Source organism: Nomascus leucogenys, chromosome 8 (assembly GCF_006542625.1).
Source record: "Nomascus leucogenys isolate Asia chromosome 8, Asia_NLE_v1, whole genome shotgun sequence".
NCBI classification, from domain to species: Eukaryota; Metazoa; Chordata; class Mammalia; order Primates; family Hylobatidae; genus Nomascus; species Nomascus leucogenys.
This window is the reverse complement of record NC_044388.1, coordinates 73,862,294-73,878,732: the sequence shown is the minus strand read 5'-3', so window position 1 is coordinate 73,878,732 and position 16,439 is coordinate 73,862,294. Positions and strand designations below refer to the sequence as shown.

General features: G+C 38.9%; 1 protein-coding gene across 12 annotated transcripts in view; it reads right to left on the bottom strand.

Moving 5' to 3' along the window:
- The window catches only part of CARMIL1 (capping protein regulator and myosin 1 linker 1), a 346,067-nt gene that overhangs the window by 190,974 nt on the left and 138,654 nt on the right, over positions 1–16,439 (bottom strand). For all 12 annotated transcript variants that reach the window (XM_030817391.1, XM_030817392.1, XM_030817397.1 and 9 more), the window contains exons 3-4: positions 11,361–11,411; positions 5,504–5,563 (exon numbers count right to left, since the gene is read on the bottom strand). In XM_030817391.1, the coding sequence (XP_030673251.1) occupies positions 5,504–5,563; positions 11,361–11,411 (111 nt within the window). The remainder of the gene's footprint in view (positions 1–5,503; positions 5,564–11,360; positions 11,412–16,439) is intronic.

Genomic DNA, 16,439 nt, shown 5'->3' with positions numbered 1-16,439 from the left:
CAGGTCACTGGTTCTTAACCTTTGGAATGCAACAGAATCAAATGGTGCACTTGTTAAAAAAACAAACGTCCACCGCAGATGTATAGAATTGTAACTGTCCTACGTATATGTTGTGTCTGTTTGAGGGGGATGAGGAAGTGTGATGTGACAGAGAGAAGGGTACTGCTGAAAGTACATTTTTAAAAACAATCACAGGCAGTTCCAAAACACAGCAAATTTTGAATACCATTAGGTTACTGGTATTGCCAGTCTCTGAATTGCTAGGCCATTTACAGAAGCAGTGCCAATGTTCACTATAATTTCATCTCAAAGGTCCATCCTGTGGGTCAAAGTTAAATTGAAGCACTGTTGTAAAGCTATTCATTTGGTACTGACACTGACAGGGGCTGAGACAGACAGTTTTATACACAGTTCCTCTGAATGGTAGGCATATTGAAAGGGGCAAGACTACAAGTGTGGTAAGACCAATTTTGGCAGCCACATGGGAAAATTAGTCTTGCTGCATCAATACCCTTTCTCATAATTAAATAGCACAGTGAAATCATATTTTGAACATAACCTTGGCATTAACATTTCGCTAATGCCCTTCTGCTCCCATCCCAGCTCTCAAATCATAAACGTAAACATTCCTGAATTAAGACCACCGAGAAGACGCTTGTTATGTCATTATGTCATCATTTACGAGTGATCATTCACTCCTGCATATGTTTGACCATTTGGGCAAACATATGTTGCTGTGATTTTTCTTTCAAACTCCAGTTTCTGGAAAATGATAAACACATAAGATAAAACATTGCTGTAAGATGAACTGTGGAAGAGTTCCAAGAGTTTGTATGAAATCTCAAAAAACATAGTGACAATTTTGACAATTTTAAAGAACATTACCAACAAACTCCACATACACACACACACACACACACTCTTTGTAGTTTTAAAAGCTAAAACAAAAAGTAGAAGGAAAGAACAAAGATCAGAGCAAAAGTCGATGAAATAGGAAATAGAAAATCAATGAAATCAATAAAGAAAACCAATGGAATCAAAAAGAAAGTTGTTTGAAAAGATCAAAAACATTGGTAGACCTCCAACCTGACTGAAATGGAAAAAGAGAGAGATAACCAAATTACCAATGTTGGGAATGATATTCTACTGGTATTAGAAGTATAACAAGTGGATATTAACAACTTTATTTCAATAAATTCAACAACTTACATAAAATAAACAAATTTCTTAAAAGACACAAACTACCAAAGCTCATTCAAGAAGAGAAATATAAATGGATCTATATTATTAAAGAATATTAATAGAATTTGCAATTTAAAACCTTCCCAGGTCGGGCACAGTGGCTCATGCCTGTAATCCCAGTACTTTGGGAGGCCGAGGGAGATGGATTACTTGAGCTCAGAAGTTCGAGTCGAGCCTGGACAATGCAGAGAAACCCTGTCTCTAGGAAAAAATACTCAAATTAGCCAAGCATGGTGGTGCATGCCTGTAGTCCCAGCTACTTGGGAGGATGAGGTAGGAGGATCGCTTGGGCCCAAGAAGCGAAGGTTGCCGTGAGCCAAGATTGCACCCCTGCACTCCTGCCTGAGCAACAGAGTGAGACCCTGTCTGGAAAACAAAACAAAACAAAAGAAACCTTCTCAAAGAGAAAACTCAAGGCCCAAATAACTTCACCAGTAAATTCAAGTAAATATTTAAGACAAAAATTATTACCACCTCAACAGAAAAAATTTAACAGAAGGAACTACTTCCTCCTCTATAGAGGAGAAATATATAGAATCATTCTCTAAATCCATGATTCTCTAATAGAGAAGCCAGCCAAAAATGTCAAAAAAAAAAAAGACAAACCAATAACTCCCACAAACATCAATGCAAAACACTCTTCACAAAATTTTAATATTTGGAATTCAACAATATATTAAAAAAAAATATCATGGCTCACGCCTGTAATCCCAACACTTTGCGAGGCTGAGGCGGGCGAATCACAAGGTCAGGAGATTGAGACCATCCTAGCCAACATGGTGAAACCCCATATCTACTAAAAATACAAAATTAGCTGGATGTCGTGATGCGCACTTGTAGTCCCAGCTACTCGGGAGGCTGAGGCAAGAAAATCATTTGAACCCAGGAGGCAGAGGTTGCAGTGAGCCAAGATCGTGCCACTGCACTCCAGCCTGGTGACAGAGTGAGACTCTGTCTCAAAAATATATATATAATAATAATATATCATGGCCAAATTAGACTTATCCCAGGAATCACATATTTGATATTCAAAAAATTAATCAATATAATTCATCATTTTAAGAAGCTTAAAAAAAGAAAGAAAACCACACAATAATCTCAATAGACAGAGAAAAAACATTTGCCAAAATCCAACACTAATTCCTGATTAAAACTCTCAGCAAACTAAAAATAGAAAGAAACTTCTTAAACCAGATAAAGGGTATCTATTTTAAAAACCTACAGCTAACATCACACTTAATGGTGAAAGAATAAATGCGCTCCCTCAAAGACTAGGAAAAAGACAAGAAGATCTGCTCTTGCCACTTCCATTCAGCACTGTCTTATAAGTACCAGAACAACTGTCAAGTTCTGAGTTTTTACCCTACTTGTAGGCCAGTAAGTTAGCCTATTAGATGTTTCATTGATGCTGCAGAAGACAGGAGACGCCTGGGTCACAGACATAGCATTTTATGATTCGTGGTACAACAAAAGGCATGTGTACCACATTTGGATAGATTCCCCTGCCCTCAAAGTCCCACATGGTGCTTCAGATGGATGCTTGCACACATAGTAGCCTGCTGACAAGAAATGAACCCTTAGACATTGGAAATCTACCGTTTTCATGGTAAGAAGTAAGCAAGCCTGTTCTTTGTTCAACAGGGAACTATTCCACCATCCCACAAGGATGCTCACTGCAATCAACCCTGAGAATAGCCTGGGCAAAGAGAAGTCACAGCACTAAATTCTTGGCATAGCCAGCAAAATATGTAGGAATTCCTCCACCAGTGGAGGAATATCTCCCAATAGCAATAAGACTAGACAAAGAAATAAAAGGCACCCATGATAAAAATGAAAGGTACCCATCCATATTCACAAATGACATTATCTTTGTAAAACATGATGACATCTACTTTTAAAAGCTATTAGAACTAATACATGAGTAGAGCAAGATAGCAGGTTACAGGATATAAGGTCAATATGCAAAAATCAATTATATTTCTAATACCAGCAAGAGACAACTGAAAACTGAAATGTAAAAAATAACACAATTTATAGTAGCATCAAAAAATATTAAACACTTAGGAATGAATTTAGAGATATGTAAGACCCGTACACTGAAAGCTACAACAAAACACACTCAGAAAAACTGAAAAAGACCTAAACAAATGGAGAAATACATAGTTTTCTTAGGTCAGAAGACTGTACATCACTAAGATGTCAGCTCTTCCCCAAAGTGATTTAAAAATTCATTGTAATATCAGCCAAAATTCCAGCAAGCTTTTTGTAGAAACTGAGGTGTTTCTAAAATTCATATGGAATTGCAAAGGACCTAGAATCACTAGAACAATTTTGAAAAAGAAGAAAAACGTTAGAGGACTAACACTATCTGATGTCAAATTTTGTTGTAAACAAGCCACAGTAATAGAGTATAAGAGTGGCATGAAGATAGTAGCAAGGAGACGGGATTCAGAGTCCAGAAATAGATTCACACTTAAATGGACTACAGAATTTCAACAAAGGTGAAAACAAGCTCAGTGAGGAAACAATAGTCTTTCAAACAAATGTTACTGGAACAAGTGAATATAATACACATATGAGAAAAAAAAAAGACAAACTAAAAAAAAATTTTGATCTATACATAGCTTTATATTCAAAAATTACTTCAAAATGGATCATAGGCCTACATGTGTAACCTAAAGCTGTAAAACTTCTGGAAGATATAGAACATTCTGTGACCTTGAGTTAAGCAAAGATTTATTCAATATGACACTAAAATCACAATCCATAAAAGAAAACATTGATAAATTGGACTTCATCAACATTTAAAACTTCTGCTCTTTGAAAGACACTGTTAAGGGAATGAAAAGACAAGCCACCAGACTGAGAGAAAATATCTGATAAAGGCTTTGTATCCAGAATGACTTTTTTTAAAAACTCTCAAAATTCAATAAGAAAGCAAACAGCCCAATTTCTGTAATGGCAGAAGGAAATACATGATGCCAAATAAACAGATAAAAAGATACTCAACATGTTCTGTCATTAGGGAAATGCAAATTAAAACCACAACGAAAAAGCACTACATACTTGTTGAATGGCTAACATTAAAAAGACTGACGATACCAGGGATGGGGAGGATGTGGAGGAACAACAACTCTCATATGCTGCTGGTGACAATGTAAAATAGTACAACCAATGTGTAGAAGTGTGACGGTTTCTCAAAAAGTTAAACATATAGCTACCATATGATTCAGCCATTCTACCCCTAGGTAATTACACATGGGAAATGAAAGTACAAGTCCAATCAAAAACTTGTACTTCAATATTCATAGCAGCTTTATTCATCATAGCCAAGATGGGAAACAACCCAAATGTCCCTCTCATCAGGAGAATGGATAAACGAACTGCAATATAGCCACACAAGTAAACACTACTCAGCAACAAAAAGAATAAACTATTGAGACATGCAACAAAATAGATCAATCTCAAAATAATTAAACTGGGGTTGCAGGAAGGAGAGTATTAAGAAAAATAGCTAATGCATGCTAAGCTTAATACCTAGGTGATGGGTGGACAGGTGCAGCAAACCACCATGGCACACATTTACCTGTGTAACAAACTGGCACACCCTGCACATGTACCCCAGAACTAAAAATAAAATTAAAAATTAAAATAATAATAATTAAACTGACTGAAAGAAGGCAGACAGGAAGAAGTATACATTGTATGACATCATTCACATAAAATTTTTAAAATGCAAACTATAGCAACCAAAAGTAGATACCTGCAGATTGACTGCAGGTGGGGAAGAGGACAAAGACAGAGTCATACATATGTCAACACTTATCAAATTGTACACTTTAGTTTACTGCAGTTAGTTATAGCCCAATAAAGCTATTTTTTTACATTTGCATTTTATTAAATCCAAAAAATTCATTTATCACTATATTCCCACTAAGACCTTATATAGTACTATATAATTGCTATGAAATTTTAGTGCTAAAGCATGTTGTACAAACTCTATATGGAACAGTACTCTCACATTTACATTGCCAGTTATCATAAGAGCTAATTAGTTCTTCACAAACTGAGTTATGGAGAATGTGTTTTCCTTATCAGAATGAATTCCCAACTCCTGCCCACACAGCCAGTGTTGAGTCTCTCATTTCAAAAATTTCATCTTCCCTAACCTTGTTTATCCACGTTGTCTCAAGGAACATTTTAGGGTTTCAGGAATTCAAGAAAGATCATGACCTTGCAGTGATCCGTTTTTCACACTCACCTGAGCTGACTTGCTGCAAATGACGCCATGAATCTCCAAGTAGCTGAAGGTTAATTCGAGCTGCAATTGAGGGGAAAGGAGGAAAGAAAAGACCTGTAACGAGGGTTTTTAAAAAACATATAATTCAAGGTAAAAAAAAAAAAAAAAAAAAAAAAAAAAAATCCTACAACTAGAAACAGCCCAAGAGCAAATAAGACATTGGGCATCTTCTGAAGGCGGGCTAGTTTAATATCTCCATTCATTCAACAAGATAGAAACATGACTTACCAAATTTCAGAAAAGGTGTTACTTACTTTACTAAAAAAGAAAAGAAAGGAAGCTGCATGCCCAACTTTTAAAATTTTATCCAAACACAATAGTAGAAGTTGGTGTAAAAGCAATCATAGTTTTTGCCATTAAAAGTAATAGCAAAAAATGCAATTACTTTTGCACGAACCTAGTAAGTTTTTGCACTTAACCACTATTTATTCATTGAGAAATGAATGTATGGAAGGAACCATCTAAACACTTTTTTCCCTTTTTCACTTCAAAATTTTGCTTCAGAAAGTCCTATCAGGATAAAGTCAATGTTGTTTTTCCCTTCTTTCTAAACCTTTAGCTATTTGTTACACTCTGACCACTTACCAGAGTCAGCCATCCTTCTACTGTCGTCCATAAAAATGCACAGTTTGAATGGATTTAGAGAAATAAATCTATATTTATCCAAATTAAATCCATATTTACACGAATATAATATTCAGGAATTTTAAGTTGTGCTTAAATGAAATGCACAGAGTTAAACAAAAGTCCTCTCTCTCTGCATGTAAATAAATGATGATTTGTTTCCTTTCTATTTTAACAAGTGCCCCTCTCTTCTCCTGTAATCAGCAGTTTTTTTTACTTTAAAATATCCCCAGTCTTTCACTCTTTACCTGTTTTTCCTGATAAACAGCCACTAATCTTTCTTGCCGGTTTTCCCCATTTCAGCAAATAATCACAGAGCATGGAGCTAGAGACAGTGGGGGACCAAGTTGGATCAATTTATTTTACCCTCCCACATTAAACCAAGAAATATAATGATAAAAGAACACATCCAGAACCAAACCCACAAGAGATTTGGTTCTGCTCCCTGGTGGTATGTTGTACCATGATACATTGGTAGAATAAATTTTAGAGCAGAAAAACCCCGACTCTCCAGTTAAACATCTCAAAGTATACTGATGAAGTTATTATTAATAGTGGGGAGGGAAGTAAATACTGGGCAGAAAATCCCTGAATCTCCAGTTAAACAACACGAAGTATACTGATGAGCTCTGGAAGTAGAAAGAGAACTCATTCGTTCATTATTCACTTGGTCAACTGACAAAGATTATGAAAAGCCCATTATGTGCCAGTATTGGAAATACAAAGAGTAATGAGACATTTGTTCTGTCCTCCAAGAGTTAAATGCAGCATTTAAGGGCACATGTTTAAAAGCATTAAATTAGAGTAGAAGTTTTCTTGCCTATCATTATCAAGATCTATACATAATTTTGTTTTGAAAAGTTATTTAAAGCAGGAAATTATTTTCTAAAAAGTATACATACCTTCCTTCGTTATTTTAAGTTTATGAATAAATATTCATTCACTACCCTTTAATATTGAGCCAAAGTTTTTCTTTGAGTTAAGCCCACTGGCTGGCCCTCCAGTGGCCTTTCTGCATAAACCATACTCACAAGCATGGCTTCCAGCTTCCAATTTAAGTCTCTTTAAAAATGCAGAACTGCAAAATACTTGCAAAGTAATATGACGGCAGACGTTTTCTAGATTATTATGCTCCTCACCACCCCTCCCCCAACTATAAAGTTGTCTAGTCTTTAAAACAGCAATTTAAGTAATTCACTTTTATCAATATTCAGTGTCACAGACACTCTTCTTTTGCACTCATATTTCATTGCTACATAAAATATCTTTCACTAAAATGTTGCATTAAAAACATTTGCTATTATAACTGCTATAAACAAGTTTAGGAATAAACCCATGACCCTCAATGAGCATCTCATTCAGTGGGTGGGAGCAGGTGTGAATAGGTGTGAGCAGATACCCTCTCCTACATGCTAACAGCTATGAAAATGCAGCTAGCATCAGTCAGCATCATCAGGGATAGGAATGGCCACCTTTGGTCAATTTGGCTCAGCAAAATTAGTTGGAGGTCAATTAAGATGCTTCTACTGGCCGGGCGCAGTGGCTCACGCTTGTAATCTCAGCACTTTGGGAGGCCGAGGCGGGCGGATCACGAGGTCATGGGATCGAGACCACGGTGAAACCCCATCTCTACTAAAAATACAAAAAATTAGCTGGGCGTGGTGGCGGGCGCCTGTAGTCCCAGCTACTCGGAGAAGCTGAAGCAGGAGAATGGCGTGAACCTGGGAGGCGGAGCTTGCAGTGAGCCGAGATCGTGCCACTGCACTCCAGCCTGGGTGACAGAGCAAGACTCCTTCTCAAAAAAAAAAAAAAAAAAAAAAAAAAAAAAGATGCTTCTACTGTACCTGAGTGCTGTCCTGAAGTAGAACAACAAAGTGCTGGGGAGCCAGGAAAGAGTGGTGACATTTCATCTAGGCCCTGAAGAATGACTTCAAGTTCCTCAAGCAAACAAGGAGCATAGAGGGAAATTCAGGAAGAAGAAAAAGAATTTGCAAAGGCATCAAGTTGTTAAAAGAACTAGGACAAGGAAGAAACTAAAAGGAGCAGATCCTGCAGTATTAGTAATCAATAAGGATGACTGGCTAAGTCTGTGATTAGTTGAAGTCCCAGGTTATTATTAATAGTGGGGAGGGAAATCTCTAAAACATACTGAAAGACGTCACAGCAAGGTTCAAATCATTCTGTCTTAACACCTATTTTTACTAGGCCTTTGCTCCTGGTCCCCACAACCCATCATCCACTCCACTCCAACCCACCCAAAGACAGTTTAAAGAATGTCACTGGATTAGATTTATGGGCAGGAAGAGGCAGGAAGACCAGTTAAGAAGCTGAGGCAGATGTAGGCTGCATGAAGACTGGAGGACATTTTTCAGTTAGAAATTACACTAATTAAATATCACCACAGAAATTAGTGAATAATTAGATAAGAGGAAAAACTTAACCCAGACTGTCAATAGCTTTTCCACCAATCTCTTGCTCACCTCACACCCAAACCCTCACAAGACAGTGCCCATCCCACAAGCAACAGAGCAGATCTCAATGTGATAAAGAGCCTGTTCTTCAGTAACTCCCACTCTTCCCCAGGCAGCAGTCCATGCTTCAGCTCCTCAGCCAGGCCTCGGCCCCGTCCATCTTTCTGAGCTGTTTCCCTCCCACCACCGCCTCCTCCACAACCCTCAGCCCACACTCCAGCTCCCCAAATGCACTGTGGTCTTCCAAACTGCTAAGCCTTTTGCCCAGTATAAAACCCTTTATTTGCCTGGCTGATGGGTGATTTTTCAACTGGCCCTCTCTGCAAACCCTTCTTTGATCTCGTAATTACCCAGCCCCTGAAAGAAAAGTTAGAGCCTTCTGGGGTGATAGCACAGTTCTATTTCTTTATCTGGGTGTGACTGCAGAAGTATTTGCTTTGTAGTTAATTACTGAGATGTACATGTCCGTTTTGTGCATTTAACTATATATGTTGTATATTTCACAATAAAATGACAAAAGAAAGATGTTTAATTAATCAGCTCCCAAAGAAAAGAGAAGACATCTATGTCATAGTCAGTGCTTTACACTAATGTTATAAATATACTTATTTCTCCAGAAAATTAGTATCATTGACATTGGTTTTACTTCTCAGTCAAGACTTAAACTGGCACATGAAAACCAGCCTTCTCTAGGGGGAAAGCTGCAAAGCTGCAAGCAGATCACTTTGGAAGAAAATCTGCCTTTCTTTATTTGTGATGCTGACAATATCAGAAATCAGAACCAATGTTCAAACTACCCTGGCCAGGCTGGCTGTGAAACATTATATATTTTACAGGACGGAGCCAAGCCTTTCCTCAGGGGCAGAGCAAGGAGGGGGCAGAATAAAGTCATCCAGCAGAAGGCAGGCAGGTGACTTCACAAGAGGTAACACACTTCCACTGTGTCACAACATGTTAGGGTATGCATATTTTTTAGGGGTCTTCTATTCAATAGGGTGCTTGAATATTTTCCTAAGCCCATAAAATTTCCTTCTGTAATTAATTTCTTACCAGTGGGATAATGTCTAATTAAAGTCCTCATATCATGCCTTCAGGTATTTTAATGTATAGTTTAGTCCAACTTCATTGACATAATTTATTTATAAAACATAATAAACATATAGGCTCACTTTATATTATCTAAAGGGGCTTGGGTCAAAAGTTTCATTTCTTGGAGAAACTTTATAAAAGTTAACATTTGTATGATCAGGAGAAAAAAAAAAAAAAAGGCCACAGATACCCTAAGCCTATAACTAGCAAACATTGCATTGGCATCTTCCCAAAAGTCAGTGCAAATCATGCAAATCATGAGACTGCAAGTCCCAAAAGATCCATTTCATTTGTACCAATAACATTATAGCGCCCTAACTTGGCGCCTAAGTCCAAATTTACAAAACAGTGGCTAAATGTTAAATTTTAAGAAACAAGAAAGGACTAATGAGCAAATAACACTGCGGGCCAAACATCATAGCACGATAAGGCTGAAAGCATCTACCAGACCTTACCCATTTTCCTGGATATGCAGGCAGGGGAAGCAGTTCAGCTCAGTAAAAAGTCGAAATAAGTAGGACATGGTGAGTCTAATTTCTCTTTCTCCCATTCATTACTTTTGAATCTTTAGACTAGCCAACTTCACATCTTTTCGCTATTTTCTAATCACTCACCTACAAGGTTACTGTGAGAATTAAATGAGACTGTATCCTTATATACTTAGTAAATAACTTATTAGATTCTAGCAATAACAGAAGCAGAGGCTTTGCAGCCAGCCTCCCTTGATTAGAATCACACATGTGCCACATACTAGTGGAAGTTTAACCTTGGTCAAGTTACTGAACCTCCTTGAGCCTCAGTTTTCTCATCAATAAAAGGGATAATAATAAGACTTACAGCTCTCATGAGATTCTGTTAAGGATCAAGTTATTTACTAAAACAACACTCCAGTAAATGTTATCACCTTTTTAGGAAAAAAATCCCAATTTCCTATGACCTCAGTCCATATCATATAAAAATGATAAACTCCTTTTAGTTAACATAAACAAAATAAGTCATTATTATGATTAATCCACAAACTATCAGTTCGAATTTTGCACCAAGTAATGAAGGACATCGCATGAAAAATGTTATATATCTCTTTTAAAGAACAGAGTGGCGCCTTGTTATTTCTTGTAGGCAACATCAGAGTAGATGGAGAACAGCTGAGATGGTTACATTTCTGGTAGTGTATTCTTTGGAGTTATGAAGGTTATTTCCCACATGTCTGAAGTCTTAGAAAAATCTGCCAGTACTGATCTGAAGGAAATAAGTAGACTTCAATAAAGTGGAAATCAAGCCCCAGTTGAGACAGAAAAATAACTGGGACATGGAGCCCTGGGGACATAGAGCACAAAATCCTTCACTGATTTTCTTGGGATGCCTTTACGCAAAGAGAGGGAACAAAGGAGTAAAAAATATGTTTCTCATTACAGCCTTTAGGTGTTTCTGGGAAGAAGGAAGGAAAACTTGAATGTGCTAAGAGAAATCTGAACGCAGCTTAAACCAAAAGTCTATGTAAGTGAGGTGTGTGTGTGTTGTGTTGCAGTATGTGAGGGAATATGTGTGCACACATGTAAGAATGCATGAGTGACTATGCATGAGTGTGTATGAGTGAGTGTGAGTGTTGAAGGGAGGCCTTCATCAACACTTACCTTGGTGGGGATTCGCGCTGTTACAAGGAAGGCTCGGCATGATGTAAGCACCTGTAAAACAGAAGCAGCAGCATCAGTATAAGTACCAAAAAGTGGGCCCAGTGGGCTTTGGTGTTTCCATGGGATTTTAATGATACTGAAGCCTCAGAAGGCCACATGGCTTGGCTCCTGTCATGTAAGAAGAATTACGACCTGGGACAGCTTCCTGGTCTCATACAATTAGTTTTAACTTAAAGAGTCCCTGTATCAAAGTTTTTAGAACAAATCACAGGTGAAATTTCAAGATGAGAAATCTGTCAGCAGCCCAAAAACCCAACAGATTATTCAGATTAAGTAAAACAGGTCTCTGTGATACTACAATTCAGATATATAGTCACAAGTCTCACTATATCAACAGTAAACTTAATGGAAAAAAAACAACTAAGTACTCATTTGCACTTTCCAATTTACAAACACCACCCACACTTGCCCTCTTGCTTTCCACCCTCTTTGTACTCCAGCTAACATTTATATAATGCACAGAGCGAAATCAGGCTAAGCTTCCAAAAAATCATCCCTAACTTTGCTTCTCAGCTGTGCCTCTCTTAGTCTTAGAACATTTATGGAAGTTTCCTTTTTGATACTCAGCTAAGAACATACATACAGCCTGTGGGGTCCCATATGCCTATAGGTTCCTTTTACTTAGCAGAGGCCCTCATGAATACTAAGGGGCTAAGCTAGGAGTTCAGACCTTGAGCCAGGATCCCACATCCATGAAGCTTACTGCAAAACTTTCCACTCTGCAACTTTGAGATTTGGGCAGGCCTCATGAGTCTTTTCAATAAAGAAAGAAAACTGCAAGGCTTCTCAAGTCCTGATGGCAGAATTGCCCTTTTTGTATTTTCCAAATAACTTCCTTGTCACTAAGCCTGTATTTAGCAAGTAGTGCTTATTTAGCAAGTTATGCTTATGTGCTAGTTTAAGGATGCTAGATTAGAACAAAACTGTAGAAAGTTAAGAACACTGGGACCTCAGGTTGTTAAAGGACTTATCCAAAGTCAAACTGCTTTACCCAGACACAATCCAGGGCTCGAACGGCTAAGCTGAGTACAGAAAGTGAATCAAGGCTGTGCCCCTGTGGCGTGCTTTATGCCTTTCCCTAGTCTCCCAACTCCGAATAGAAACAGTGCATTTTCTATAAAATCTTTCATTGAATAATCATATGTCATCACGGCAGGGGATAACTCAAGCCAGAACTATTTATGAGACAGATGAGAAGAGAAGTAATCTGACACTGGCTGGGAGAGTGTGATAAGAGCAGGTGAGGAAAGTTGAGGGAAAAGACAGCCCATTTCAAGACCTTTCACCCAAATGCCACCGTCGCAGTTATTCACAGGATCAATTTTTACCTGGTATCATTTTTGTGGCTTGACTTTAGAGTTGGCATGCCCTAGGAAGCCATTAATAAATGACTTCTAAAAGTGTAGGCAACAAGTGCCTTCTCAATGCTACAGGCAGCATGTCAGTCTCATAAAAATGTGGGCAACAGATGATGTCTATCTTTGAATATTCCATATGCTGTGAGCCAAATCACAGCTTTTCCCTGAGGAATTTATCCTTTTTTTTTTTTTTTTTTTTTTTTTTTTTTTTACACCCTCCTAAGGCCTTGGGGGCAAGGAAATGGGACAAAGCACCAGGCAGTAGAAAGGAGAGAGACAGGGATGAAGTATGGCCAGGATGAGTGCATGGAGGTCAAGTGCAGCCCGGTAGTAGCAAGACTGGCTACATAATCAGTAGGGACATTGTTCAAATATGTTTAAGAATTTCAAGACGATAGCAATAAGGCATTAACCCAATGCAGGGAAATGATGAACTCACTTCAAAGTCATATAATTAGGGGAGAAACAGAATTCACATGCTTGGGATGGAAGGCATCCTGCTTGTAGGGTGTCCAGCTCTTTCTGTTTACACAAGATGTTTCCAGTTTCAGCGCTGAGAATCCTGCATCCCGGGAAACTGGGACTGTTGGTCAACCTACTAGCTTGAATTTTGGAATCAGAAAGACTTACATTCAGATTCTGGCTCTGCCACTTTCTGGCTGCATTAACCTGTTAATGCCAAAGCCTGAGTCCTTAACCACCACAATATATCTACATGTTACTACTCAATCATGCCTCCTTGTGCTCTAGCCGCTGGCGGATGTGTCCTGTGCAACTGTACAGATTGCAGGCCATAAAAGCTGTCCCTGAGTCATTGCTACTCTTTGTCGAGCATTTTCTATGTGCCATGAATAGGTGAATATCTTTGAGGACAGTGGCACACTTAACCTTCACGACAACTATATTTGATGTCATTATTCCCATTTTTCAAATGAGTAAATTGAGACTCAGTGATGAACTCACTTCAAGGCCATTCAATTAGAGCAGAAATCGTTTATAAAAGCATCAGAGTTCATAAGGTCCTTAAGAAGAGTATAATTTAAATCTTACAGCTTTGTTAACACCAAAACCGATGTTCTTAACCACCAGGCTATATTTATATGTTACTACTCAATCCTGCCTCCTCGTGCTCTAGCCCCTGGAAGATCAGTTACAGTGAAGGTAGGAAGGGATAGCCCAGGGCAGCCACGACTGGAAGAGATCCACAAAGCGCTCAGCTTGAAGGAGTACCTTTTTCAACATTCCAACAGTTTTCAGAATGCTCTTTTTAAATCCAAGTATGCCCTGGAGAACTGAACTCTTCTGTCATCAGCACTAGTTAATCTTTGGCTAATACAGCAGTACTCAGGGAATTAAGAGTTTGCAGGCCTTTTGCAAAAGGGCAGGAGATCATTTTGTTGCATGAGACACACAGGGTTGAATAACAGGCATCAGATAATTGAAAGAAGCATGACAGTAATAAAGAGGAATTTGGAAAGCGAGATAAAAGGCACCAGAGATACGCTTGGCTTGCACTGCCATTTGCCTAGGTCTGGGGAGCGGAATACGAGATTAGAACTCATCTTAAAGGATGAAATATTCACCTTCTCTGAACTAAGCTCCACAGTGCATCCAGCACCTTCTACTCCCGTTTAGCTCCAGGATATGACCCCTCTTTCAAATACTGCTCCTCCTCCAGAGTGGAAAAGAAAAAGAAATAAGATAATAATGCTGACAACCAAGATCATAAGCATGGCTATAGGAAGCCAGTTCTCTATTCTCACCATTTCTCTCTTTTTATTACTTACAAAGGAGCACACACATTTCTCTCTCCCAGGGGTACTGGTATGATCAATCCCCAATCTTTCCCAAAAGCTTAGGTCCACAAAACCTCTGCATAGAGGTAAAATAACAGACAAATCCTAAAACTCACATGCCAGAAAGGTCCCAACATCACATGGTCAAAGACCTAAAATTCCCTGAGTTTGTATATAATCTGACAGCAGGTCCAGAGAAACTCATCATCTCACAACTAGTCGGTGGCAGAGCTGGAACTAGAAGCTGCAACTCCTCACTCTCAGTCTATTAACTCTCCTCTCTCACCTCACATTAAAAATAAGGTTCAAGGCCAAAAGTCACAGACAGGAACTTGTAGCCTCTTCAGTATTCATAAAAATATATTTAACTCTGTGAACTTTCCTTCAAAGGAATCCAGGATCCTTTCACAAACATAGTAGTAATTGCCAGTACCTGTTCAGTACACTGTTCTAATAGGTTTGTGTATGTTACCACATTTAATCCTCACAGCACCCTATAAGGAAAACACTATTATAATCTCCATTTTAAGATGAAGACACAGAGGCACACAGAGATTATGTAATTTGTGCAGGTCATCCAGCAAGTAGGTGGCAGTTGGGATTCGAGCCTGGACGGTCTGGTTCCAGAGATGGTGTTCCTAATGACTTACACTGGCTGTCAAACCTCACCTTTCCAAAAAACAGATTCCTCAATAGTCCACACACATAGAAACATAGATGAGTCATGGAGCTTTAAAGCCAGAAAGAGGCAAACACGTAAAATGACCAGCAGTACAATGAGAGATGTTTGGATATCATAAGGAAAAGGACCAATCCCTACTGGTCTGCGTGTCGCCTTTTGTCTCTTTCTATGCACCGCCATCATCTGTTAGTCTCTATCTCTCTGAATTTCTCTCTCATCTCTGTTCTGTATCTGTCTATGTGATTCTACATACGTACCTCTCAGTCTATCTGTGCCTCTCCTCACTGGCTCCCCACCCCTCCTCTGACCCCTCTCTCTGCTACTGCTGCCAGTGTCCCCCACACTCCACCCCATCTTGCTCCATCTCCTTTCCCTCTTCTGGTGCCCTCCTCCCCTGCCTTCATTCTGCCCTCCATTCCCCAGCCCCTTCTCCATGAGAATCACTTGAGAACTTGTTATTTTATTTATGCCTTTTGCAAGACAATAGACACCAATCACAGAAGAAAGACTTCATTCTGGAAAAGTACTTCACTTGTAGCACAGTTACAGAAAAACGTGAACAAAGTATGAACCAAAAATAATTAGACACCTTTTGACATCATTACACAATGAGCATATCGGCAATCAAGTGATTACAAGGTCCCCTGTATGAATCTAATTAATAAGTCCTAAAAACAAATCTCAAACATGCACCCAAACAACTGAAATACAACAGCAATCACTAGCACAAGGAACCAGCCAGCCATTCCATCCTTTGACAATTGTTGCACTTTAGGGAATAACTCTCCCACTACCAGTGGGGGAGTGGGGATGGGGGGTGGGCAGCAGGGGAGGGAGGGAGTCAGGTGACCTGCTTGTCTTCTCTTGACTTGCCCTTTCCAGAAAAGTCACCATAGGAAGTTTCTAGAGGCCACTGACAGGGTATGAACTAGAGTCAGAAGATTTAAAACAAGAGGAGAGCTGGGCGTGGTGGCTCACACCTGTAGTCCCAACTACTCAGGAGGCTGAGGTAGGAGGATCTCTTTAGTCCAAGAGTTCGAGGTTACAGTGAGCTATGATGGTACCACTGCACCCCAGCCTGGGTGACAGAGCAAGATCCCATCTCTAAAAATAACAAATGAAATAGGAAAAAGAAAAAAAAGAAGAGTAGAAAAAAGAAACCAGAATGTTCATATGGATTCAC